Below are 25,787 nucleotides of genomic sequence, written 5' to 3' on the forward strand. Positions count from 1 at the left end.
ACAATGAATCGTCTCCTCCCGGCCCAAATCCCCCGACCTGTGCCTCCCCGCGCCCCGCCCTCCTCACCCGTGAGGGTACGACCGAACAAACGCACCCGGCCTGCGGGCAGCAGACACCGGGAAGCGTGCGTTGTACCGGTGCTGTTACCGTACGAGCGGGTCCACGTGTCCTGTCTCCGTCACGGCTCCTTCCTGGAGACGTCCATGTTTCCGTGAGACTTGGGAGAGTCCAGGTTATTAATGTTGTAAAAGGCTGCGAATAATACGAGGAGTAATGACCTGTGTCGCAGAGCAATACTGTGTGCGCTGACATTTAAGGCTTTTAATTTGTGTTTCCCGAGGCCCCCTTTTGTCTCCCTCACGCCTCCCCTCTCATTGCACCCACCGTCCTGCCTGTCACACCCCCCCCCCCCCCCCCCCCCCCCCGCTGGGCGGTGTCGACACCTCACACCCTGGGTGATGGGCCTGTATGCATGCCCCCCCCCCCCCCCGTCTTGTAAATGCTGTATATTTGGTTTGTTCTGTTTGTGCCGTTAAAGGTTGCCGGTGTCAGAGTTCACAAATTGCCTCGGCGTCACCTCTATCTGTGTGAATGTCGCGCACTGTAGCCGAGAGCGCCGGCAGTAATTACCAACACGGCGGCGGCGGCGTGTGTTTGTGTGAGCGCCTGTACTCTCATGCATACGTTTAGTCGAGCGGACGCTGAGCAGGTTCAGGTGGTCGAGAGCGTGCAGAGAAATCACCGACTGAATCTTAAAGAAAACATGTCACATCTTATCTGGAGTGTTTTCAGATCATCACCCATCAACATCGACGTGTTTCTCATGAACATCTTTCTTCAACTACCCATAATTCTCCAGTTTGACCTAAACCACGACCCTGACGTCAAAGTCTCATGAACAGTTCACCTCCTCTCAGCTGCTCTGGAGCCGGTCACTTCGAAGTGTTGAGCGGTGAACAAGTGATTTCTGCTCGTGTAGCGTCAAAGGAAGTCTCTGTAAAGTTATGTTGATGTATTGTGATTTTATATTTGATATTATCAGTATGTTTTGGTTCTCACTTCTCACCGATATGCAGAGTCCTAGTATCTGATAGTGTCTTTACTCCAGATGTTAAAGTTTACTTTACCAGCTTCTTTTGCTTCTTTCATCCGTTTCACGTCTCATCTTTCCAGAAATTCTCTGGATTAACAATCAACTCTCAAACATTTCAGTCCAGTGTTCGTTCTCTTGTTGTTTGGTTTCCACCGACGAGAGAATCTGAAAGAGGAGAATCTAAAAGAGGAGAATCTGAAAGAGTAGAATGTAAACGAGGAGAATCTGAAAGAGGAGAAAGAGGAGAATCTAAAAGAGGAGAATCTGAAAGAGGAGAATCTAAAAGAGGAGAATCTAAAAGAGGAGAATCTAAAGGAGGAGAATCTGAAAGAGGAGAATCTAAAAGAGGAGAATCTAAAAGAGGAGAAAGAGGAGAATCTAAAGGAGGAGAATCTAAAAGTGTCGTTCTCGGCTTTAACCACGATCCCGTCTCTTCACGTGAGATCACATTGAGCATTTTAACGCTTGAGGCTCAGGTGGGGGGGTTCTCAGTCTGACTCGTGGTGGGAGGGGCTCTCTGGTTGCACAGCCTAATGCCCCCCTCATTTTATTCATTAGCCGCTGCGGCGCGCTGGGTCAGCACGCAGCATTTAAATCCAGAAACAGCTTTTAATTTACGCCGCAGAGAGGCCGGCCCTTTCTGGATTGTTGGTTTCCATAATTGTCAAGCAGCCAAACAGCCCTCCCCGCTGGAAACAGAGAATCATGGGAATTTAATTATGATGGGATTGCTGCTCTTGACCCTGCAGGGCTCAGCTCGAGCTCGGTGGGTGGGTCGTTGTTCAGAGCGAAGACGCAGCCGGTGCAGACCCAGGAGACCGAGAACACTCACCTCACTTTCTGCTCCATCTACACTTTGTCCTTCATTACACACATTTCGTACCGTTCTAATCTGTGGCCTCCGTCAAACACTTGAGTAATTCAGTGAGGACGCAGGACGGAGAGAAAGAAATCCTTGAACCAGCAGGAGCTTCTGTCGCACTTTGATCAGTTGACGGATCAGTTGAGGTCACAGACATCTTGGATTTCTGAGACGCTGCAGCGACGCACGAGTAACTTTTAACAAGAGCTGCAGGTCTTCACCTGGATCTGCGATCGTCAGGTCAGAGGTCGGGACAGATTCTGGATCTGTTGATGACAAGTTCAAGTCTTTGAAACTAGTTTGAGTCTAAACTTGATGAATCATAAACATCAGATTGTTGAATGAGCGTCCGCAGAGTAAAGATGGAGGAGGGGCTGGTGACGCATCACGTGGTAAATGAACGTAGAGGAAACTACCGTCAGTCACTGCTTGTGTTTCTGTAAATATCTCCACGTTCCCGTTAGAACTAAAGTCTGGTTTAACCTTGAGCCGTTAACTAGTCCTGGTGAACAGTGGTTTTAATGAACTCGTGGGCCGGAGCTCGTCAGGAGCTCGTCAGGAGCTCGTCAGGAGCCTGAAGCAGCAGAGACGTGGAAATGATCCCACGTTTCTCCAGCAAAGGAAACTTTGGCCGGTGAAGGTGTTTTCAATCTCTTCAGCCGCCGTCTGGCCTCAGGGCTTTTCCTTCTTCCCTCACCTTCCGTCCGTCCTCTCCTGGGACGAGGCCATTGATTATCCCGATCCCAGCCAGAGGGGAACTTCAGCTCCGCTGCTCTGAGACGCTCCCAATTAGCCAAATGACTGGAGCTGAGGAAGCGCAAATGGTCGCTCCCTCGCGGGCCGGCCGTGACCGCTCTCCGACTGATTAGACCTCATCTTTTCTCTGCCTCGCGCCCGGAACACGTCATGAAACCGCTGCTCCCAGAAACACTCGGCTCAAGTGTCATGAATGATTACTGAGCTCAGCGTGAGGAGTGTGAGGAGCCTCCTCCCACCATGTTGCAACCTCTTCACGCTGAAGACACCTCCTGACACTGTGAGGAGACTGGAGGATCCAGAGTTATCCTCTGAGACACCTCCTCCTCCTCCTCCTCCTCCTCATGGCTCTAATCGTAAACACAAGTTGTTTAGTGATGACACCGTGCCCCCCCCCCCCCCCCCCCCCCCCCCTTCACCTCCACTTCCCACAAACAGTTTCCAAATGTGGTGGAGCTAAACTGTGAAGAAGACTCCTCCTCTCATCAGACGTTCTGTGTTCGGACACATTTCTTTGAATCTTAATTGATTCCTGATTGGCCCATTAACCTCTGAGGGCTTCTGGGTAATAGATCCACATGTCCCCCTGCAGCTGCTCCTGATTGTAATGACTGACCTCTCCCACTGACGGGACAGCAGAGGGTTTGTTGGGCCCTCGGGGGGGTGGGGGGGTGGGGGGGACACGCAGGGGCCCGTAATTTGGGTGACATCCTGGCTTCAGGGGGCGGGGTCACGCAGGTCAGCAGGAGAACAGGTGTCGTCACATGAAGCTTCAGTTTGAACCTAAAGTCCGAGTGAAAGAGTTTCTGTGTTTGTGACGTCGCTCGTTCTTAAATCAATGTGTCTCCTCAACAACACGGATGCTGCGGAGGCTCCCACCGCTCCGAGCCTCCAGTCTCCGCTCACGACAGTTTCCTGTTTCCCACAGAACAAGAGGAGAACTTCGAGTTCACCATCGTGTCGCTGACGGGGCAGACGTGGCACTTTGAGGCCACGTCGTACGAGGAGCGAGACGCCTGGGTGCAGGTGATCGAGAGTCAGATCCTGGCCAGTCTGCAGTCGTGTGAGAGCAGCAAGAACAAGGTGAGCGACGCTCCGACCCCCGAAGTCCCACTCCTCACCTCGTACATAAGAGGAGGAGGCTTCCTGCTCATATGTATTATTATTATCAACACACACACACACACATAATTACAAATACCAATTACTGTTCTTCACTTCAGCCTCAGCGTTGCCATTTTCCACCTGAACGTGCAGCCGGCGACTCGGCTCAGACGCCGTGTTTACGCCTCAGGCTCTCAGCCTTTTACACACACACACACACACACACACACACACACACACACGTCCCACCTAAAACGCCGGCCACCCCCCCCTCCCCTCCCCCATTCTATTTGTTTGCTGTGTTATTCTTTCCTTCCTCTGTCACTGGGTTCAGACGCTCAGACTCACATCTGTCCAACGTCTGCACCTGTAGGACACGAGTGTGTGTGTCTGTGTTGTGTGTTCAACATCAGCCACATGTTTAACGCTGCGTCTGAACTCTGACTCACTCTTTCTTCAGCAGTGTTCAGGTGTTGTCGTGTTTGTAGAGACGTAACAGGACGGTGTCTGCGTTGTGTGTTTGTCTCCCTCAGTCTCGTCTGACCAGCCAGTCGGAGGCGATGGCGCTTCAGTCCATCAGAAGCATCCGAGGAAACGGTCACTGTGCCGACTGTGAAGCTCAGAGTGAGACTCAGCTGATTCTATGAACAGGGTTTTATCTCCATGAAATTAAAAGCATGTAAACATCGGTGCTTTGTTCTGATGCTTCGTCGTGTCCGTCGTTCTCCTCCAGACCCCGACTGGGCGAGTCTGAACCTCGGCGCCCTGATCTGCATCGAGTGCTCGGGCATCCACAGGAACCTGGGCACCCACCTGTCCAGGGTCCGCTCTCTGGACCTGGACGAGTGGCCGCTGGAGCTCATCAAGGTCATGTCGGCCATCGGCAACGAGCTCGCCAACAGCGTGTGGGAGGCCAACGCTCAGGGACGCCTCAAACCCGGGCCGGACGCCAGCAGGTAGGAAACGCACACACAGGTGGACGCCACGGCGCCAGGAAGTTAGGTTTCCTGCTGCAGACAGGGGGCAGTGTTTCAGAAGTAGAGACAGGGTTCATAGAGGATGTTGGTGTGTGTGTGTGTGTGTGTGTGTGTGTGTGTGTGTGTGTGTGTGTGTGTGTGTGTGTGTGTGTTAGTAACAAATGCCTGAACTTTCGCGTGCCGTTGATCAGTGTGTACCTGAGTGTGTGTGTGTGTTGTGTAATTATCGGCCGCTGCAGCAGCCATCATAACAAATTAGAGCTGACTGCCGTCCGCATAAAGATCGACTTCCCCGTCCTCCCCCTGCACTCACCCCCCCACCGCTCATTAGTCAACAGAAGCACCTTATAATTACTCCCCACATGACCCCCCCGACACACACACACACACACACACACACACACACAGATACATGCAAACACACAAATATTAAATCTTCTCTCAGTGACAAAGAACTTTCATCGAAGCGAAAGTGATTTAAAAAATAAAAGTCCTGAGCAGGGACTTTTCAAATTAAAACCACTTATTTTAGATTAAATATAATCCTGAGGAATAATAAATATAACGTGTACTCCATAATATCCAGTGTATGAATATTACTACTCATTATACACAAAGGAGTATTTATGAAGTAGGAGATTTTTGAGTCAAACGTAAAAACAATAAAGATCCAAATTAAATCAACAGAATAAAAACGAACAGAAAATGTTTTGTTGGTGTTTTAAATGTTTTAAAGGAAAAAAACGATCGACATGTTGTTTAACACATAAATTAAATTAAACGTAAAAAGTTCTATGTTTTTAATTTTATTTGCTCATCAGATTATATAAAGAAATAAATTTGTGAATCTTTAATTGAACCAGTTTAATTGTTAGATGAAAATGAAAAATGTTTTTATTTCCCTCTGGACTCTGAAGGAGAGTAAAAGTAGAAAATGTCAAATATAGAGACGCAGTATTTTCCCTCATCAGTGGAATATTTCCGACATGTTCAGGTATTTAAACGACATCACTGCAGATTTATTCAGACTGGAGGTTGTGTTATTCTCCGCAGCGTGAGCGGAATCAAACGGGCGTCACAAATCTAATTTAACAGCAGCTTTAATGAAGGAAACATTCATTTATGAAGCAAAGGGAATAAAACGTGTTCAGAGGAGATGAAAATAAAATCAGTTAATGTTGCTGTTTTGATGGTTTCACTCAAATAAACCGTCCTGTGGTCAGAATGTGAACGTACGAGGACGTGGAAACCACACACACACACACACACACACACACACACACACAGTATTGACGTGCCATTAGCCCTCCTCCGTCACAGCACTAATGCTTTTATTGTTGCTCATGTTCCTATTTATTTATGAATGTGAGGCCTGTTTCCCCCGAGGAGATTAGAGAAGGAGGTCAATATTATCTCAATTAACCCGCGACGCTCCGCTGCTCCTCCATCTCTCTCCCCCGCTCTCCGTCCTGTCCACAGTATTTATCAGTCCATTCCTTAAGTAGCTCGCCGTTTGTCGTTTCCCCTCCATAAATCCCTCCTTTCTCTCTTCCTCCCATCATCCCTCGATCCTCGTCTCCTTCTCTTTGTCGACTCCTCCGTCCTCTTTTTTCAAACTCGGGTTTCAAACCTGCGTTTTTAGATTTCGTCCGTGTTAAAATCCATCGACAGTTTTATTTATGGTTAATATTCGTGTGATAACTGAGACTGGAACCAAACATGGATCAAAGATGAAGTAAAGTTCACCTGATCTTTGCTGAAAGAAAATAACACGAACGTCATCGTTCATTTTCAGCTGAAGTGACTGAAGGAGCTTCGAAGAATAAATATGTTTTTGTGTTGTTATTGTACTTCTAGTTTCAACCATCAAGACTGTTCATATATAAATATATATATATATTTATTTATATATCTTTATATACACACATACATAATCTATTGAAAGAAAAGACAAAAATATTTTACATGTGTAAGAAAATTCAGTTTGAAGCAGATTTAGATTCTGCAGAGAAACGAATCTTCTTCAATAATGACACTGAGGAGGTTTTTCTTTCTAACGAATAAGACGTCACATTCATGATATTTTAAGATTCAGGCTCTATAATGTGTAATTAACTGACGTGTTCATGTGTTCATGTGTTCATGTGTTCATATGTTCATGTGTTCATGTGCGTGATTGTTGAAATGAGATTTAAATTCTGGTTAAATCAAGGAAACAGAATCTACGTGAAGCTTCAGAGAAAATGTGTTTTCATCTTGTCCTTGAGTCGTTTCTGTCTCACCCGTGTGTGTGTGTGTGTGTGTGTGTGTGTGTGTGTGTGTGTGTGTGTGTGTGTGAGCGTGTGTGTGAGTGTGTGTGTGTGAGCGTGTGTGTGCGTGTCAGGGTTTATTGCAGCTTCATGCCGTGTCAGTGACGCTCCGTGAAATAATGTGTTGAAGCTGTGTCACTGAGGTTTCTCTTAAATTACCCATCAGCCTGAGAGACGACAGGTTTACACTCACGCAGACACAGATACACAACAGCCGAGCATCACGACCTGTGTGTTTCTCAGCGACGCCTCCTTCTCATCAGGGTTCATTCGAGATGACGGAGCGGTTCAGGGAGTGTTTTATTCTTCTTTACAAACAGCGAACGTTGAATGTTACACAGAGTAAAATCATCTGGAGCCTCGTCGGCTGAATCTCCGGACACGTTCGGATCGTGTCTGGAATCAGTTTCTAGAGTCAGGCCGTTATTTATTTACTTATTAATCTGAACCATGAATCTGGGCTGAAGTCACGTCCACTGAGACCTGCAGAGAACAAGTGTGGGAAAGAGGGGGGGGGCTGATGGATGAAAAAATGCCCTCCCCCTCGTGGTCTCTCAAGTGAGTAATAGAGGCCGAAATTTCATTTTGCAAGTGGCTGATTTAATGATCCAAAGGGTAATTAATGGCCTGATTATCTTAATGTTAAATATGGCCAGCAGCAATTACACTGACCTCCTGTCTGTCAAGGTCTGGCCCCCCCACTCTCGCCTCCCAATTAGGTCCTGTTTGGAGGTTTGGGGGGGGGTGGAGAGATGGATAGATGGAGGAGGAGAAGGAGGGATGGAGGGAGAAGGATGGAAGATAGATAGAAAGGGAAGAGAAATATAGTGGAAAGTGAAATTTGAAGGAAAAGGAGGTGCATTTCTTAAACATTTTTTTCTCCTCCCTCCCCCCGTCGACTTCCCGCTCGGACCGGAGGGAGGAATTATGTTGGGAGAGATCGCACCTCGCCTCCCCGGCGCCTCCCCCGTCCAATGAGATATGTGACAGGGCCTCGCCTTCTCCAACTGTTGTCATCATCTCTTTATCTCCCCCTCTTCCTCTGGTTTGAATCCCCGTTCATCGTCCTCGCCGTCCGTCTGCCCACAGCGACGGCCGCTCCAGGTCTCATTACCGTCAGACACTGGGCGAGGGCGAGTTCTGTCGCCGCTAATCGTTTTAGGGCCGGAGCTCATCACTGCAGATACAATGTGCTGCCACGCCCGCTCAGCAGCACGATGCTTCATGATGAGGACAGATACTTGTTGACGTCCCCCGCAGTGTGAGGACGGGGGACATCGTGGCTCCACAGTGTGGACGAACACCGACCGTGCCAGCTCCGCGCTGCCACGGGGATCCGAGTGTTTGTCTCCTGGTACCAGCCACAAAAAGACTGGCCGTCCTCTAAACGCTCCCATTAACCCTCGGCTGCCCGCGGTCAGCCGTCATCACCTCAGCTGGCACGGGCGCCCGGTGCCGCGCCCCAGCTGATGCCGCCGCTGAAGGGGCTGCTAAGTTTGGGCGCTCTGCCCGTCGTGGAGCACCCACGGGCTCGGCCGGCTCCGCCGCGGCGCCCTGCGTCCGGCCACAGCTCATTGTTTTAATTATCTGTCGAGTGGCACGTCAACACCAGCACCCGAGGCCGCTCAGGCTGCGTTAACGGGCCTGAGCGGACAGCAAGTGACAGTGCTGCTAATCCCGCCTCCTGGCCACCGGACTGAGGAGGTGGTTGGCGGCCGTGCGCCTCCGTCCCCTGGGCGTCCCGCGTGCTCGAGCCCCTCCCCTGCTCATGCCAAACACTGACCTTTGGCGGTCTGTCGCAGAGGGTCAGCATCCCGGCCTGTTTGTGTTCTCACACTCTGACTTCCTGCGTTAACGCTCGGTTCTTCTGCTGCGACCAGAAACTATCCAGTCCTGGGAAAACAGAGGGAATCATGGGAGTTCCTCTGAGAGTCACAGACGAGTCACAGACGAGTCACAGACGAGTCACAGACGAGTCACATCCAGAGATTTTCATCTGATTTAACTTCAGGTTCATCTTTTTATCTCACTGTGAGAACTGCTGTTCAGTCCAATGTAGGATTGTGCTTGTTTCATTTTCACTTGTCCCCGATGTAAAATGTCCCCGATGTGTCAGTGGACACCCGCCTGGGGGACGTGGCGTCTGGAGGAGGTGGCGCCTGGAGGAGGCGCTGAGTCGAGCGGGGATGGTGTCGGGTCGTTGTGCTGCGTGAACAATGGGAGGAGGTGGAGATTTGTAGGTACTGAGACGTCACACCTTAATTAGACAGCAGAGAAATGAGCAGGAGCGAGGGCGGCTAAAGGATGAGCAGGGCTGAGTATCGCCGCCGCCGCCGCCTCACCGCCACGCACTTAACATCGAGCCCCACATGACGAATGCTCGGCCAGTAATAATTCAGCAGCAGGTCAGTGGGAGCTGGGAGCCAGCGGAGGGACGGGGTAAGGGCCCTTTATGGGAACAGATTAGTCTTGTTCCCCCCAAGAAAAGGCCAGCGCTAACAGATTTAAAATTAGACCAGGGGCTTTTAATCTGGGCCGGGGTGCAGGTGCGGCGAGCGCCGCAACACCACAACGGGATTGGGCTCAGGGGAGCAGATGGGGCAAGCGGGAGGAGAGGGCGGGCAGGGGGCCCACATCACAAGATAATTGCCCCCCAGGGTCAGAGGGAATGGTGGGGGAAGGAGGGGGAGGCCTCGAACCCCATAAAACCAAACTGATCACACACACACACACACACACACACACACACACACCCCCTGAGTGTGTGATGCTAACACAGATTGGACTGGTGCGATGTGAGATGGACACATGTCACATCAGAGGCGTCCATCAGGGAGGAGACATCGTTAACGGGCGGTGACACAGGACGATTTAAAGTCTCGTTCATCGTTATCAAACACGTGTGTGTGTGTGTGTGTGTGTGTGTGTGTGTGTGTGTGTGTGTGTGTGTGTGTGTGTTGTTGAAACTAAACCTCGGCTCCAGATTTGATTGAAAATGAGAAATCAAACATTTCCAGATTGAAATTGTTCACCGATCAGTTTCTGTCTCATGAATTAATTCAGTTTGTTTTAGTTTTGTCTTCAGAATGAGTTTCATGAATCTGTGGCTCAGGTTTGACGTCGGTTAAAGACGGAATCGTCTTCAGTCACAGAGTCAGTGACACATTTTCTAACGACGCCGTGAGTGAAGATAAAAGATCCTGAAAGACGTTTGAATCAAAACGTCTGAGACGCTGACGTGTGATTCTAAGTGTCGGTGAGACGGAGACACAGAAACACTCGAGACGAGACGACGTCTTTTTAATGTTTTTAAGATAAACAGAAACAGACTGTGTGTGTGCGTGTGTGTGTGTGTGTGTGTGTGCGTGTGTGCGTGCGTGCGTGCGTGTGTGCGTGTGTGTGTGTGTGTGTGTGTGTGTGTGTGTGGTCTGACCCGAGCTCCATTTCATCTGCATCGGTTAACTAGCTGATCCCGCCCGCCATCATCTCCTCGCCATTATCTGCAGCCCCTGCTGATACGAGTCGGCCCCACGGACTGCGTTTTCAACAACACACACACAGTGACACACACACAGTGACACACACACAGTGACACACACACTCCCCCTGACAGGCAGTGCCAGTGCAAACGTTGAAAAATAATTGGCCCCTACATTCTAATTCATCTGTAAAAGGGAGGCCTTGATTAAATTAGTCCTAATAGACATTATTTTGTACATGACTGCTCGCCGCTGCCCGTCACCGCGTCCCCCCCGCTCGCCTAACAAGCCCTCCAATTTACTGTTGACATTAAGCCGGCTGACACGAGCCAATCACCGGGCCATTCATTCTTTGTCATCGCGGCGAGGTTATGCTAATGCGAGCTAAGAGCACAAACTAAATGCACATTCTTTATGCCTGAGTCATCAGATTACCCCCCCCCCCCCCCCCCCCTTATTTTAATAATGAAGAAATAAATAACGCTCTCCACATGCGTGACTCCGTCCGTGCTCACCGGCTCCGCTCTGCTCCCGCTCGCCGGCGGCCGGCGGCTCCTAGAGCAGGGATGAATCTGCCTGCCGACGGCCCCGCCCCCCTCGCCCTCCTCCTCACCCTTTGGCTAATTGGCTCGGTCGGCAAGTTGCTCATACAATAAAGAAAATGGAGGAAGGGGGTGGAGGAAGTGGACGACAGAGTTGTCGTGGTGTTTGTGGGTAATGTGTTTGGATTGAATGGGTTCACGGCGAGCGGCGAGCGGCTGGTAAACATTCCAAACCTTCAGACTCACACACGGCGTCTCCTCTTGTTGAGTCGTGATCGTCCATCACCTGCTTTTCAATGAGGAGACACGAGGACGCAGAGGAGGACGAGCTCCTTCAGATCCCTGATCTCACCGAGACGTTCTCACAGCAACCAAAAGTTTCCTGCATGAAAACTAAAACATGGGGACTGAAGATTCATGTCGCTCTGATGACTTGAAGCTTTTATTGTCGGTGGCGTCGCAGCATTCGAATCTGAGCGGACGAGTTGTCGTCTGTATTTAACTCCACATGTTCTCGTCTCCTCACTTTCCTCTCTCAACCATCGTTTGTCTGTTTCAGGTGTTTCAAATCTCTCATTTCTACTTCTGAACTCCTGATTCATTTGTCGTGAGGTTTCACATTGACCCAGCTCACACAGGTCCGCTCATCTCCGTCCAGCTAATTCAGGAGAAAGGTCAGTGTCTCCTGGGGCCCCGAGGTCGGAGCTGTCGGGGGGGCCTCAGAGACGCTTCACTGTGACAGAGCGTTTCCAACCAGAGGTTTAAATCTGATCCCAGTTTCTTGGAGTGTGAGACTGATGAACCTCCAGTGTCTCACAGGTCTGAAGGTTCTGACTCAGAAGCTCGGGGAGTTTCCTCAGGGACCATGAACCTGAAGAGGAACTCTACTGGAGTTAGGATTCTCGTCCTGAACCAGAGTCTCGTATGAAGCTTTGGGTGAAACCATTCTCGTATATTAATATTCAGAACATTTTGTAAATAAGAAATGAAACTAACAAGGAGGTTGTTCCAGTCGCGCGAGGGTCGGACGACTTCCTGTCCAGTTTAAAGAACACAAAGTAAAGAACACAAAGTAAAGAACACAAAGTAAAGAACTTTGTAAAGAACTTTGTAAAGAACGAGAGGAAATGTTTCTCTGCCGGACTCCACCTCCCAGAGTTCATGTGTGAAGACAGACGTGTCCTCGGAGACTCTCCAGTTGTTTATCTGGGTGGTGACGATGCTCTGAAGCTTTTAGATTAGCGGAGATGTCGTATCTCTTTCTTCACCTCTCCTCCATCTCTCTCTCTGACCCCCCTCTTTGTATCTGTGCGGCGTTGCGTTGCGTCTCAGTCCAGAGGTTTGGTCCATTCCTCCTCCACCTCTTCTCTCACTCTGCCTCCTTCTTTAATTTAACCCCTCCGTCTCTTCCTTCTCCTCACCCTCCCTGTAATTATCCGTGCTCATCCGAGGGCGGCTAACGACCCGCTCAGAGAGGCTAATTGATTTCAGCCTCTTCTTTCCTTTTGTCTCGGAGTGTAAAATAAAAACCCACTGGTGCAGGTTGTTCTGGGGGAATTTTAAAACGGACTTCCTGCGACGTTTCCCTCCGCACCTTGTTAGAAAGAGTGTGTGACGGTGATTCATCATGAGCTCGGCAGTTAGCTGCTGCTCTTATCCTCGCTCTATCTATTAATCTATTAATTAGAGGGCTAATTAGGCCAGAAGAGGAGCCACTGACACCATGTCACTCTTAACCCTGTTTCCTACCGCTCATTACCTCTCACACACACACACACACACACACACACACACACAGGCTGTAATTAATGACGGGCTTTAACAGCAGTGTGTTGGCTCATACATCTCCGCTCGAGACTCTGCTCCGATGGAAAATCCTATTTTTAAACTTAACAACACTGATTTTATTTTGAAAGGAGTCCAGGTAGCTTCCTCTGAATAAACAGGTAAACACGATGTTTTCCACTCGTTTATTCTTCTCGGAGATTTGTCTCCTGTTTCTGTTCGTCTCTGTCGTTCAAGGTCGGGAGTTGTTGTTGTTTCACAGTTTGAAATTATCTTAACTTTTATTTATCAGACTCGATTTGTTCAGAGGAAGAAAAAGAAAAGAAGCAAAAAAACATTTTAAAGTAGTTTGAAAATTTAAAATGTGAAACGAGGCGTCGAATTCTGCGAAAGTCCTCAGGTCGTTATGATAATTAACCCGGTGTGATTATCAGGGTGTGTGTGTGTGTGTGTGTCGGCTTTCAGCTCCATGTCTACACTCTGTGGTCGTGGACAGATGACCTGACACACACACACACACACACACACAGTGATCAGAGAGGGAGCAGCTGGTGGGACGTCCAGCAGAGGTCAGTCAGTCGGTTCGGACAAACACCCTCTGCCTTTGGACGGACAGGAAACTCAGTGTGTGTGTAAACATGAGCGCACAAAGCAGCCGCTGAGGGGGAACGTCCACACACACACACACACACACACACACACACACACACACACACACAATGAGGCCAAACAACAGACAGGAAATCAGAGCGGAGCAGTGGGCCCAGTGTGGCTCCCTGACCGACCCCAAACAAAATCACATTACGCCCAAACGTTTCCAACAGTGACCGCAAACACAGCGCTGATGGAGCTGTCAATCAACCATCGGTGAAATCACAGACGCCAGAATATCAGAGAATCGATGATCCTGTAGAACAGGAAGTGAAGTCACAGCAGAATTGTGACGATTAGAATCTTCAGACTGTAAAATTCAAAGATCTCTAGAAATCACAGAATCTGTGAAGTGAGTTGAAAACGTGTGGAATCATTGTTCGTGTTTGTTTCCTCTGGTCGTAAATTTAATCTTCTAATTTAACTGACACATAAAAACCCTCTGGGCTCTGTGTGTGTGTGTGTGTGTGTGTGTGTGTGTGTGTGTGTGTGTGTGTGTGTGTCTCACCAGGACTCATGTTTAATTATCTACCCAGCATGCCTCAGTGCTAAAGCACAGCACTTCGTCTAATGGGATGTGAAAAGCGACACACACACTAAGTATGAGTGTGTGCATTCATTAGACACATGTTAACACACACACACACACTGTGTCGTTAATTAGTGCAATTAGCCTCTCCAGTGTCCAGAGCTGTGATATCAGGACTCGTTAGTTCATGATGACAGAGAGTCACTGTTTACTGCAACACACACACACACACACACACACACACACACAACCAGAAACACATCAACAACAAACTAACACACACTCGACTCTTAGCAACTCCAGTGGTGAGAGAAGGAATGTGTGTCCTGGGTCCAGTGGCCTCACATTTCCTCTCCGTCCTCTGGAGGACAGAAGACCAGAGCCCCGCTGAGTGCACACACACACACACTCACTCACACACTCACAGACACACACTGAGCGACACCTCCAGGCTTTGTCCGGGGGCTGTCGGCCGTAGTCTCGTGCCCGGCCTCCCTGCTCTCTCTCTGGGTCGGGGCAGGAAGGAGAAGCCCCCGGGACATTCCGTGATGCTAGCCACTGCCCACCACACCCCCGACCCCAAAACACACACACACACACACACACACACAGAGACACACACACACACACACACAGAGGTCTCCAGGAAGAGAGTTAATGAGATTCTGCAGGTTTTCTGTGTCGTGGTCTTTTCCCACAGTTTGTGTTTGAACGTTTGCAGATTCAGAAAAAAGAAAGTTTTACATTCTGACGTTAACGAGTTGATACCGGAGGAGTCACGACCAAGTTCCTCAAAACTTTAATATTCTAACGTGTCGGTTTATGAAGGAACTTTGGTTTATTGGGGTTTGACGTGTGTGTGTGTGTGTGTGTGTGTGTGTGTGTGTGTGTGTGTCCCTCCTGGAGGAGCTGTGGTTATTTTGTTGAGGGGAGCAGAGGAGGGGGGGACAGCTCAATATCTCTCCCCTGGGTCGTCCCTCCCCCCCTCCCTCTCTAATCCCTGCTCTCTGAATGAGCTGCTGTTTACATGTGGGGGGGGGATCAGCAGAGATTAGAGCGATGAAATCTGTGGATTAGACACATCAGCAGTTCATGACACTCGATCTGTGAACAATGTGTCCACGTCCCCTCGTCCGTCCCTCTTTGTCACGCTGTGTCTTATTTTACACCGAAGGGGGAGAAAGAGACAGAATTCAAGGCCGTGAGTTGTTGGACGTCAGGAGAACCTGCGGCCGCCGCCAGTCGACAGCAGGACGGTTTGTTTCAGCTGCAGCCGCTGAAACAAACGAAACCCGCGTTGATTTTGACTTTTCACAAAAATCCACAGAAACAATAATTCATCAAACTGATTCTGAGTCTCGACGCCTTCGTTCATGTTGTTTCAGTCAAACCTGGTTTGCATCTTATCTGCGTCTCCTCGGTTACAGCTCAGATCCTGTCTTGATGTTTGGAAGCTTTATTTTGAACTTCCTGTCAGTGTGTGAAACTCTCCTTCCCTGTGTCTCGTCTGTCAGGGAGGAGCGGGAGCGCTGGATCCGGGCGAAGTACGAGCAGCGTCTGTTCCTGGCGTCGCTGCCCTGCACCGACCTCTCTCTGGGCCAGCAGCTGCTGAGGGCGACGGCCGAGGAGGACCTGCGCGCCGTCGTGCTGCTGCTCGCCCACGGGTCCCGCCAGCAGGTCAACGAGACGTGCGGAGAGGGAGACGGACGCAACGCCATGCACCTGTCCAGCCGCAAGGGCAACGTGGTCGTCACGCAGCTGCTGATCTGGGTAAGAAGCACGAGTCGCTCTTGAGCCTAAAACTGCAAAGGTCTTTTATTGTGAAACGTCCGTGCAGGAAGTTTGACTCAAATGAAGGAAGTGCCGTGTTGAGCGGTAACAGATTAGAGTAATGTGTAATCAGATTACAGCACCGAAGCTGACGCCCTCTCTTTCCTTCTCTCCAGTACGGCGTGGACCTGATGGCGAGGGACGCCCACGGTAACAGTGCGATGGCGTACGCTCGGCAGGCCAACAGCCAGGAGTGCGTGGACACGCTGGCTCAGTACGGCTGTCCTGACGAGCGCTTCCCGCTCATGGCCACACCCAACCTGTCCCGCCGCAACACCAACCGCAACAACAGCTGCAGCAGCAGCGGCAGCACCGCCCTCATATGACCGCAGCGTTCGGACACGTGACGAATCACAAACACACATTTGGGAGAATCCTCATCGTTTATTTTGGGAACCACTACCTGTTGTGACTCTAAAGCCCCGCCCCCCTCACCCGACGGCTCGTCAAGACTGATTTAAAGGTGACGCCATGTTTGGGGGAGACCTCAGCGAGAGGAGGGAGAGAAACCCAAAGCATGCTGGGAATTGTGGTCCACAGGTGGCTCGTCACTGGCTCATCAGAGCTCTTTGGGAAATAATCACATGACTTGTGGCGTCCGATCAGGGCGCGGTCTGAAGCTCTGCGGACATCATACCTCATCACACTACACGGCCAGTTCCCGTCAGTCAAGAATCCTCGAAGGACTTTTCAACGGCCAATCAGAATCCACGCCCTCTTTCCCGCCAAAACATATCTTCAGTGAGATGAAGAAAATCGGAGGAATCGTGGGAGAAACACAAACACGCATCACCCGAGTCTCCGCCTCCTCCTGCCGCTCCGTCTTTTTTATTTCACGTGAAAAATATCTTGATGTAAAACTTTGAAAGTGAAAACACAAATATCCGAAGAGTTCTTAAAGAGAAAAAAGAAAAAGTGATAGATCGCATGTCTTAGACTCGTTTCCTCTTCAGACGTCTCCCTGGTTGAGATTATTCTGTCCATCAAAGCGTCGTCATGGCGACGGGGACGTTTCTGTTTTTCTGGGTGTATAGAATGTACAGACGCTTCGTCAGGCTCAGGGACCAGAGACCGTCCGTCATCATCGCCCGCCATCTTCCCCGGGAGTCTTTAAACCGTCACTTCGGTTTGAAACGTTTAAACGTCGTTCAGTTCGGAGCCCGACAACAAATGGTCACATCTGGAAAATCTAAATTCTCATTTTCCCTCATTTGTTCGGGTTCAGACTGAACTGGTTTTATTTTTTACGTCATTAAAAAATCACAATTCCTCAAACAGAAAAAACCTTTTTATTTAAATCATCTTAAAAGTTTCATCCGTCTTTTATTTCCTGCTGAAGGACTGGATGAAACCGTTTCAGGTTTCACTTCCTGAATCGTTTTAAACTCAAACCTGATTCACGTCCGGGTCAAAGGTTCGATTCCCTGAAGGTTTAAAAAGTGGAAAAGACGAGGACGCGGCTGCGAAGAGAAAAGTCGCACGGAGCAAAAAGGGAAATGATCCGTTTCTTCTTCTTCAGGGGTTTTATTTTTTGATCCGACGATGAAACATGGACGTCACAATTTAATGTTTCTGTGTATAAATATTTATCTGTTGTAACTGTTGACATCACAGCGACTTCCCTCTGTGTCGTCCAATCAGACGCTCTGCCTGATCTGCTCAGCGAATCACTAAGAAGGGCTTATTCTTCTTCTTTTCTCTGGAAACCTGTTTCTTGTATATAATTTCCTCTTCCTGTCTTTTCTTTGTCACTTCCTGTCTTTCGTCATGTAAATTAGAGAACACGTGTACTTACCGTGTGCCGGTAAAAACAAACAAACACACATTGACTGAATGTTGCGTGTTCTGGTTCAGTGTCGTTCTGATCCGTCCAGAGCAGGAAACCAGCGGTCCCTTCACTTCAGAAAACACCGCCCCCGAGTGGGCTGTGAGGTAAATTACACTATGTTCTTTACGAACGTCACTTAAAAGCTCAGGAAAATTATAAATAATAAAAACACTACACAATAAAACGACGTCAAGTCAAGAATGCAAATGCGATAAGTTCAAGTCCGGACGCTCAACGTCTCCGTATTCAGGTGCCAACACGTTCGAACCCACCGGTTTAAAGATCTTCAATGAATTGTGAATGTTGAAAGTTGATTTCAGGTGTTTTCACATTTAGACAAAATTGTAAAAAAGAAAAAAACCTTCGATGTAAGTGACTGTTTGTTTGTTTTCGTAGCTGGATGTAAAACGTGTCGACTGAACCGATCAGGAAAGAAGCTCCTTAACGTCATGTGATCTTTAGATCTTTAAACTCAACCCGACTTTGTATCCAAGCAATATTCTACGTTCTCGTCCGTCATCGTAACTTCAACACCGACCTCGCTGCAATATTTACATTCAACACAAAATCCGTCATCAACGTCAACGCCCACATTTTCCTCTTTATGCCTTTTTTTTTTTTTTTTACGCTTCGGCCTCGACGTCCCAACTTCGTCCAACTTCCTGTATGTGCCACGCCCCCATTTCCCACAAGTCATCTCAAAGATGGCGTTGTATTTACTAAGGGGCCGAACTGTTTTTTTTTATTGTGTTCTTGTGTCCGACAGGTCCCTCGTCTGTCCTACAGAAGGACAGAAGACAAAGACGTCTGTTTATTTATGACAGAAATGCACTAAACCTGATTCAGTCCGTCTTCAACCAACTCTGTCCACTACACTTTTTTATTTTGAGGCTCTGGACTTTAAGAAAGAAAAACTCTTTGTTTTTAACCGTCAATGACGCTAACTACAGCTAGCAGCTAACAAACTAGCATGGCAGCACAAATCATCAAAGCTTTACGTTTCAGCCGTTTTCAAGAAAATGTTTAGAGAATCAAAACATCCGTTCGAGCTCTAACTGTTAGCATCTGTTAGCTCAGCTAGCACAACTACACGACAGTTTTGATTCGATGTTTGGTTCTCTTCACGTTATCCGAGAGTCTTGGTTTAATCTCGTCGCGCCACCGAAACCTTGGTCATCTTGGTTTTTAATGGTTTTCAGGTACAGAAACTACTGCGTCATCTGAAGCTAACTGCTGTTAGCACTTTAGCATTCACGTAGATTCAACTTGCTAGCAAACATTATTATTTCTTAAACTTGACACAAACATGACAATTTGAAAAAGTTTCAGACTTGAAACCTCGTCAGCTAGCACCCGTTAGCTGAGTTTACTAACAGAAGCTGCGTGTTGATGCACTCGCAGCATTTTCTTCACTACACGAAATGTTTCCTTGTTTATTTGCTTTCACACGTTGATTCGGTAGAAACTGCAGTTTTCTCTGAACTGATTTATGTTTTTCCGACGTACGAAACCTCTTCAATCCAAACTTTACTCTAACTTTACTTTCACTTTACTTTCCCCAAATCATGTGACCGAACTCTTTGTTTTCCTCAAACTAAAACCAAACGTGAAAAGTTGAGAAATGTTTTGAGACTAAAAACATCCTGTGAAGCTCCAGGTGCAGCTAGCGTGTGTTAGCTAAACTAAGCTAATGGTCATTAGCGTGTTGCAGTATATTTTCTAGCTGTTAGCTCACATAAGATTGAAGCTTTAGATTAGAACGACTGAAGCTGCGTGTAAATAAATCTGTTTCGGAAGACGCTGCGTAAACGAGGAAACAGCGTTGACGCTAATATCGCTGCTCGTGTGCGCCCGCGTATCACCTGTACATAGACTTCAAACTACAAAACCAAGAAAAAAAATGGACTCCGTGTGGTCAACATCTGGTTTGTCTGGTTGTGTTACCTCATGTAGACTTTACCTTGAAGCCCCACCCACCCGGGCTGCCCACCACATTATTTATGAACGCACCTAGCGAGGAAGACTCCGCCCACTCTAACCTATGTTTTTGTACCTTTCTCTCTGACCCTTCGAGTCCCTCCATGTTTTCTTAGAATCCTTTATCATCCAGACACATTCTTGTTATTCTAATTATTATTATTGTTATTATTGACTTTGGTTGGCTGTACAGTACCGTTGTTGAAAAATTTTACCTAATACAGAGTCTTCTACTGTCATGTGTCTCTTTTCAATAAAGACGAGAATAATGCTTCGTAAGATTTCCTCACGTCTCGGTGATTTATTCTTATTCCTCCGGCAGGAGAGAGAATTCACCTCAACATTGTTGTTTCTGTGGGTTTTTATATTCAGCTCAGTTTAACTGTGTGTGTGTGTGTGTGTGTGTGTGTGTGTGTGTTCTATGTTCACTCACTAGAAAACAAATTGTTTTACTTTATTTCTGCTTTTATTTGTCGGAGGTTAAATTTTAATTTAGATATAAAAGAATCTGCAGATCTGTGTCTTCTCCTTGTTGACATGTCTTCCCTCAGCAGAGGAGACACCACAGAAGAAGAAGAAGACGCTGAGGTTTTCTGGCCTCAGTCAGGATTCATCATTTGTGTTCATGTAGGGAGGAGGAGGAGGAGCAGGAGGAGGAGGAGGAGGAGCAGGAGGAGGAGGAGGAGGAGCGCCTCATCAGACTGTGGAACAGAATCATGAGTGAGTCTCACACTGTCCCCTCAGTTAAATTCATCATCAGGTAAATGACGTCGTGACACCAACACTTTTATTAGTTTGTTTTTTTAAATTGTCAAAATCAAAGATCCTACAATACTGCTTCCTACATTTCCCACAATGCAGCAGGGCATTATCTGTCATTAAATTCAGTGAAATAAAGTTTGGTTTAATTTATTAAAAACATTAAGACATTAAAATAATAATTATTAGTAATTAAACTATTAACAATTCAGTGAAATAAAGTTTGGTTTAATTTATTAAAAACGTTAAGACATTAAAATTATTTTTATTATTTTTATTAATTTAAAAACTTTAAATTCAGTGAACTGAAGTCTGGTTTAATTTATTAAAAACGTTAAGACATTAAAATTATTATTTTTATTAATTTAAAAACTTTAAATTCAGTGAACTGAAGTCTGGTTTAATTTATTAAAAACGTTAAGACATTAAAATAATAATTATTAGTAATTAAACTATTAAAAATTCAGTGAAATAAAGTTTGTTTTAATTTATTAAAAACGTTAAGACATTTAAATTATTATTATTATTAATTTAAAAACTTTAAATTCAGTCTCAAAGAATCCAATTTGGTGTGTTCGTCATTCTTTAACGTAAAAAAACAAAAACACGTTTAACCATCAATTGAACGACGGGACGCGCGTGCACGTTGAGACTTCACTGAGACAAAGTCCGAACTGTGTGTGTGTGTGTGTGTGTGTGTCTCTCTCGCAGGCTGCGTGACGTCACAGTGTGAGAGGTTCCTGTGAGCAGGTCAGTGGTGATGAGGTGTTGCTGCGTCATGTCCTCTGGTTGATCGTCATGTCCTCTGGTTGGTCGTCATGTCCTCTGGTTGGTCGTCATGTCCTCTGGTTGGTCGTCATGTCCTCTGGTTGAGCTTCCAGGTATTTCAACTCTTATTTCTCTTTGATTTTAAAGTTTTATTCGCTGCGTTTGATTCTTATTTTCCTCTGAAAACCTAAAACCACAGGTCACGTGATGAAATAACACACCAGAGGAATGAACAGTTAATTCACTTTGTTTAAAATCAAATAAATACAAAAAGCTCAAAGTAAAATCAAAGACACGTTTGAGCCTGGAGACATGTTCCTCGTGTCCTCTCTGTAAATTAAAGACATTTGATAAATAGTTTCTATCGACACTGAATTCTCAGGTGAAGGTTTGTGGCCTCGCGCAGAATCAGGCCTTCGACGTGAGAGCAGCACAAAGTGACACATGCAGCCGTTCATCCGTTCATCCGCTTTAATTCACACCTTCACCTCAGGACTGTTAGTTCATGACGTCACACACTCTCCTATAAATTAATTAGCAGCTTTGTCCAGAGAGAGAATCAAAACCCACGTGACGCAGTTTGAGGAAAGTTTTGAAAAAACGGATCCGGGTCAACGACGTTTCAAATGACGTCATGTGGTCAGTTTGGTCCCGCGTGTATTTACAAGGGGGGGGGGGTGTCTCTTCATCATCTTCTTCCTCTTCATCATCATCATCATCATCATCCTCCTCCTCTGCGCTGACGCTTTTATTTCTGCACACACACTTCCGGTTCCAGAGTCTCTGTCTCGTGTTGACGCTTTAAACATTTTACATTTTTCTGCTAAAGACGAAGCAAAGGCCTGAAACTGTCCGAGTCCCGCTGGACTCTGGTTCCTCCGCGTGTCTTCAGCTGCTCAGACCAGACCGCGTCAGGAAAAGGCTGAATTTAAAAACCTCACCGTGACATTTGAGCCGTAATTAAAGAGTCGCAGTCAGAAATGTAATTAAAGCTTCGTTAATGTGATCTGTCAGAAAACGTCTCTAATTGAGAGTCCTCCGGGAGACAGTGAGACGTCTCAGTGAGATGTCTCAGAGAAATGTCTCAGAGAAATGTCTCAATGAAATGTCTCAGAGAAATGTCTCAGTGAAATGTCTCAGTGAAATGTCTCAGTGAAATGTCTCAGTGAAATGTCTCAGTGAGATGTCTCAGTGAGATGTCTCAGTGAAATGTCTCAGTGAAATGTCTCAGTGAGATGTCTCAGTGAGATGTCTCAGTGAAATGTCTCAGTGAAATGTCTCAGTGAGATGTCTCAGTGAAATGTCTCAGTGAAATGTCTCAGTGAAATGTCTCAGTGAGATGTCTCAGTGAAATGTCTCAGTGAAATGTCTCAGTGAAATGTCTCAGTGATGTCTCAGTGAAATGTCTCAGTGAGACGTCTCAGTGAAATGTCTCAGTGAAATGTCTCAGTGAGACGTCTCAGTGAAATGTCTCAGTGAAATGTCTCAGAGAAATGTCTCAATGAAATGTCTCAGAGAAATGTCTCAGTGAGATGTCTCAGTGAGATGTCTCAGTGAAATGTCTCAGTGAAATGTCTCAGTGAAATGTCTCAGTGAGATGTCTCAGTGAAATGTCTCAGTGAAATGTCTCAGTGAAATGTCTCAGTGAGATGTCTCAGTGAAATGTCTCAGTGAAATGTCTCAGTGAAATGTCTCAGTGAAATGTCTCAGTGATGTCTCAGTGAAATGTCTCAGTGAGACGTCTCAGTGAAATGTCTCAGTGATGTCTCAGTGTGTCTGTAGTTACTCGTCCACACTGGATCACATTGGATTTGAATGATTTAAACTTGAAGTCCGGTGGATGAACTCCTGCAGGAGGTGAATCAGACTCAGTGAATCAGACTCAGTGAATCCAGCTGCTGCCACATGATTTCTGACAGGATCCATGAAAGGCATCAACACGGGACACGCTCTCCTCCTCCTCCTTCTCCTTCTCCTCCTCCTTCTTCTTCTACGGTCTGTTCTGCTCCATCTGCTGGTGCTGACTCCTGATGGCGAAGCGGCTCACGTGCACGGGGATCGGCACCACGATCTTCGGGTTCCGGGACGGTTCCCCGGACTTGTTGTTCACGTTTCCGGCTTTGACGCGCTTCCACTTGGCGCGTCGGTTCTGGAACCAGATCTTCACCTGCACCTCGCTCAGCTTGAGCGCGTGCGCGATCTGCGAGCGCTCGGTGAGCGACAGGTACTTCTTGCAGTGGAACTCCTTCTCCAGCTCCAGCAGCTGCTCGCTGGTGAACGCCGTCCTCCGCCGCCGGTTCTTCCCTCCTCCTCCTCCTCCGCCGCCGCCGCCCGCTCCGGAGCCTCCGGAGCCGTGCAGGTGCGGTGCGTCCTCCAGACCTCCGCCGCCTCCGTCCCCGTCCTCCTTATGGCTCAGGGAGGTGAGGTTGTCATCGGAGCTGTAGTCCAAGTCACTGTCCATGGAGAAAGTCTCATCCTTCCGCCCGCTGTCCTCGTCTTTCGAGTCGTCTTTACTGAGTCCTCTGCCTGGGACACAGTTCAGCAGCGTTAGAACCACACGGACATTCATTCATTTAAATTAAAAGATTTCATTTCAACCAAGAGAACAACACGCGGCCCGTTATCAAAGAGAGGACTCAGTTCACATTACATTGATGCTGAGTGGAAACATGAACTGTGTGTGTGTGTCCATCATCATCACATCAGTGTTTGGATCAGAGCGGAACACGCGCTCTCCACGGAGTTTTATTTTTCACGCGTAATTACGCACGGCGGTCTCCGCCGCGGCCTCCTCTGTGAAACGGAGACTCCGCGTCTGTCAACGAATAAATCCACGAACACGCGCCTCGTGATTTATCATGAACCTGTTAGAGATCAATAAATAACTTCCTGGATAAAACCACCGATATTATCATCATTTATCTGGAACTCGGATTTATATTTATTCAAACAGAATCATTTCATTTATTTTCAAGATAAAAAAATGTTTTGTAGATTTTAATCAAAGTGAAGCAGAACATATTTAAATTCATTAATTTAAAATTGATAGAAAGAGTTTATAAAAACCAGGAAATGATTAATTCATAATTCAGATTGTTTTTCTAATATTTAAATTAAAAGAAATAAAAAGAAAAATCCAGTTTTTTCTGCCACGAACTCAAATGTTTAAATCTTTCTTCATCACGTGAGAATCAGATTTAAATTAGTTTCTGTTCAAATCAACGAGATTCGATCTTTTTCCTTTATTCAGATTCTTCTCAATAATAAAAACCTTTTTCTAAATTAAAATTAAAATTAAAATTCTTCACGACGCTTTAAAACGAGATTTAACGGACAAATGACCCGTGGTTTTTTTCTGTCTCTGAAATATGAAGTGTCTCCTCCGCTCGTCCCGTCGGACTGCAGCCGGACCGTGCGTGTGTTCTCCGGGTTACCGAGGACCACCTACCTGTGGATGTGTGCACCGGCTCCGTGTCGTGGAAACCCTGCAGCGACTCCTTCTGCAGGAAACTCTTCCCGTCCTCCGCCTCCAGCCGCAGCTCCTGCGCCTTGTCGAAGACCGCGTGAAGCGCCTGAGAGCCGAACTTCCTGGCCGCCTCCTGGTGCTGCTGGGACGGGGAGAACCCTCCGGGCAGCGACGCCATGAGCGTGGAGGTGAGCGCCATGCCCTGCGTCAGGCCCTGCGCCAGGCTGGAGCAGAAGCCGCTCTGCAGGCTGGGGATCTGCGGGTGGTGTCCGGCGGGGAGAGCCTGCTGCAGGGCCGGAGGAGGCGGGGGCGGCGGCTGGAGCACCACCGACCGGTACGGCATGAACATCGGGTAGCCGGTGTAGACGAAGTGTCCCGGGCTGGGCTGCGGGGGCCCCCCGATCAGAGAGTCGATGCTGAAGGCGGTGGTGCTTCCGAGTGGCCGCTGCATCACCATGAAGGACGAGCTGAACGCTGCGCTCATAGGACCGACCGCTGCAGCTGGAGGAGACCGGAGAGGAGGCGCTGAGGGCGGCTGCGGAGAGAGCGGAGCCCCGGAGGAGCCGCCTCGGTCTGGAAGTTCAGAGCTGCGATAATCCGGTGAAAGAGAAACATTCCATTGGTGCAGCGGCCAGAGGAAAACTTCTCCTGCTTCTCCTGCTTCTCCTGCTCCTGCTCCTTCTTCTCCTGCTCCTTCTCCTTCTTCTCCAGCTCCTCCTGCTCCTGCTCCTGCTCCTGCTTCTCCTTCTGCTCCTGCTTCTCCTTCTGCTCCTTCTCCTGCTCCTTCACAAACAACCAACTCCTCCGCGCTCTGGAGAACCGAGCTCCTCTTCAACTTGACCGGACTCCGGTGTCTCAGCAGCGGACACTTGTCCCTCTGTCTCCCGCTGAGCCCGTGTGTGCGGGTGAGTGAGTGAGTGAGTGAGTGAGTGAGTGACTGTGTGTGTGTGTGTGTGTGTGTTCGCTCTGCGCGCGTCCAGATGTGTTTGGATTTAAATTACGCTCCTGTGCGCGTCTGCTGGGGGAGAGCCCCGCCCACTCACCACGCTCCGGCCCCGATTGGTCGACGGG

The 25,787-nt window shown here is 47.9% G+C and overlaps 2 protein-coding genes across 10 annotated transcripts in view; one reads left to right on the top strand and one right to left on the bottom strand.

The window, feature by feature from the left end:
• agap1 (ArfGAP with GTPase domain, ankyrin repeat and PH domain 1) overlaps window positions 1-20,002 on the top strand; it is an 85,221-nt gene extending 65,219 nt beyond the window's left edge. For all 9 annotated transcript variants that reach the window (XM_069521247.1, XM_069521248.1, XM_069521249.1 and 6 more), the window contains 5 exons: window positions 3,641-3,795; window positions 4,350-4,440; window positions 4,550-4,772; window positions 15,603-15,858; window positions 16,035-20,002. In XM_069521247.1, the coding sequence (XP_069377348.1) occupies window positions 3,641-3,795; window positions 4,350-4,440; window positions 4,550-4,772; window positions 15,603-15,858; window positions 16,035-16,244 (935 nt within the window). In that variant the 3' untranslated portion in view covers window positions 16,245-20,002. The remainder of the gene's footprint in view (window positions 1-3,640; window positions 3,796-4,349; window positions 4,441-4,549; window positions 4,773-15,602; window positions 15,859-16,034) is intronic.
• A 1,477-nt stretch (window positions 20,003-21,479) lies between these two features.
• Window positions 21,480-25,706, bottom strand: gbx2 (gastrulation brain homeobox 2). Its single transcript, XM_020105322.2, has 2 exons — window positions 24,699-25,706; window positions 21,480-23,776 (listed from the first exon to the last, which is right to left on the bottom strand). The coding sequence occupies exons 1-2, from the start codon at window positions 25,198-25,200 to the stop codon at window positions 23,241-23,243; spliced, it is 1,038 nt and encodes a 345-aa protein (XP_019960881.1). The 5' UTR covers window positions 25,201-25,706; the 3' UTR covers window positions 21,480-23,240.
• Between the last annotated feature and the right edge of the window lie 81 nt (window positions 25,707-25,787).

The sequence above is a fragment of the Paralichthys olivaceus genome, chromosome 24 (assembly GCF_024713975.1).
Source record: "Paralichthys olivaceus isolate ysfri-2021 chromosome 24, ASM2471397v2, whole genome shotgun sequence".
NCBI lineage: Eukaryota > Metazoa > Chordata > Actinopteri > Pleuronectiformes > Paralichthyidae > Paralichthys > Paralichthys olivaceus.

What these genes read in the sequence shown, in the direction of transcription:
- gbx2 (XM_020105322.2), bottom strand. Translation starts at nt 25,200, where the DNA reads ATGAGCGCAGCGTTCAGCTCGTCCTTCATGGTGATGCAGCGGCCACTC. An exon ending in GCCGGTGCACACATCCACAG is followed by an intron (nt 23,777 to 24,698) that starts GTAGGTGGTCCT and finishes ACTGTGTCCCAG; the next exon opens with GCAGAGGACTCAGTAAAGAC.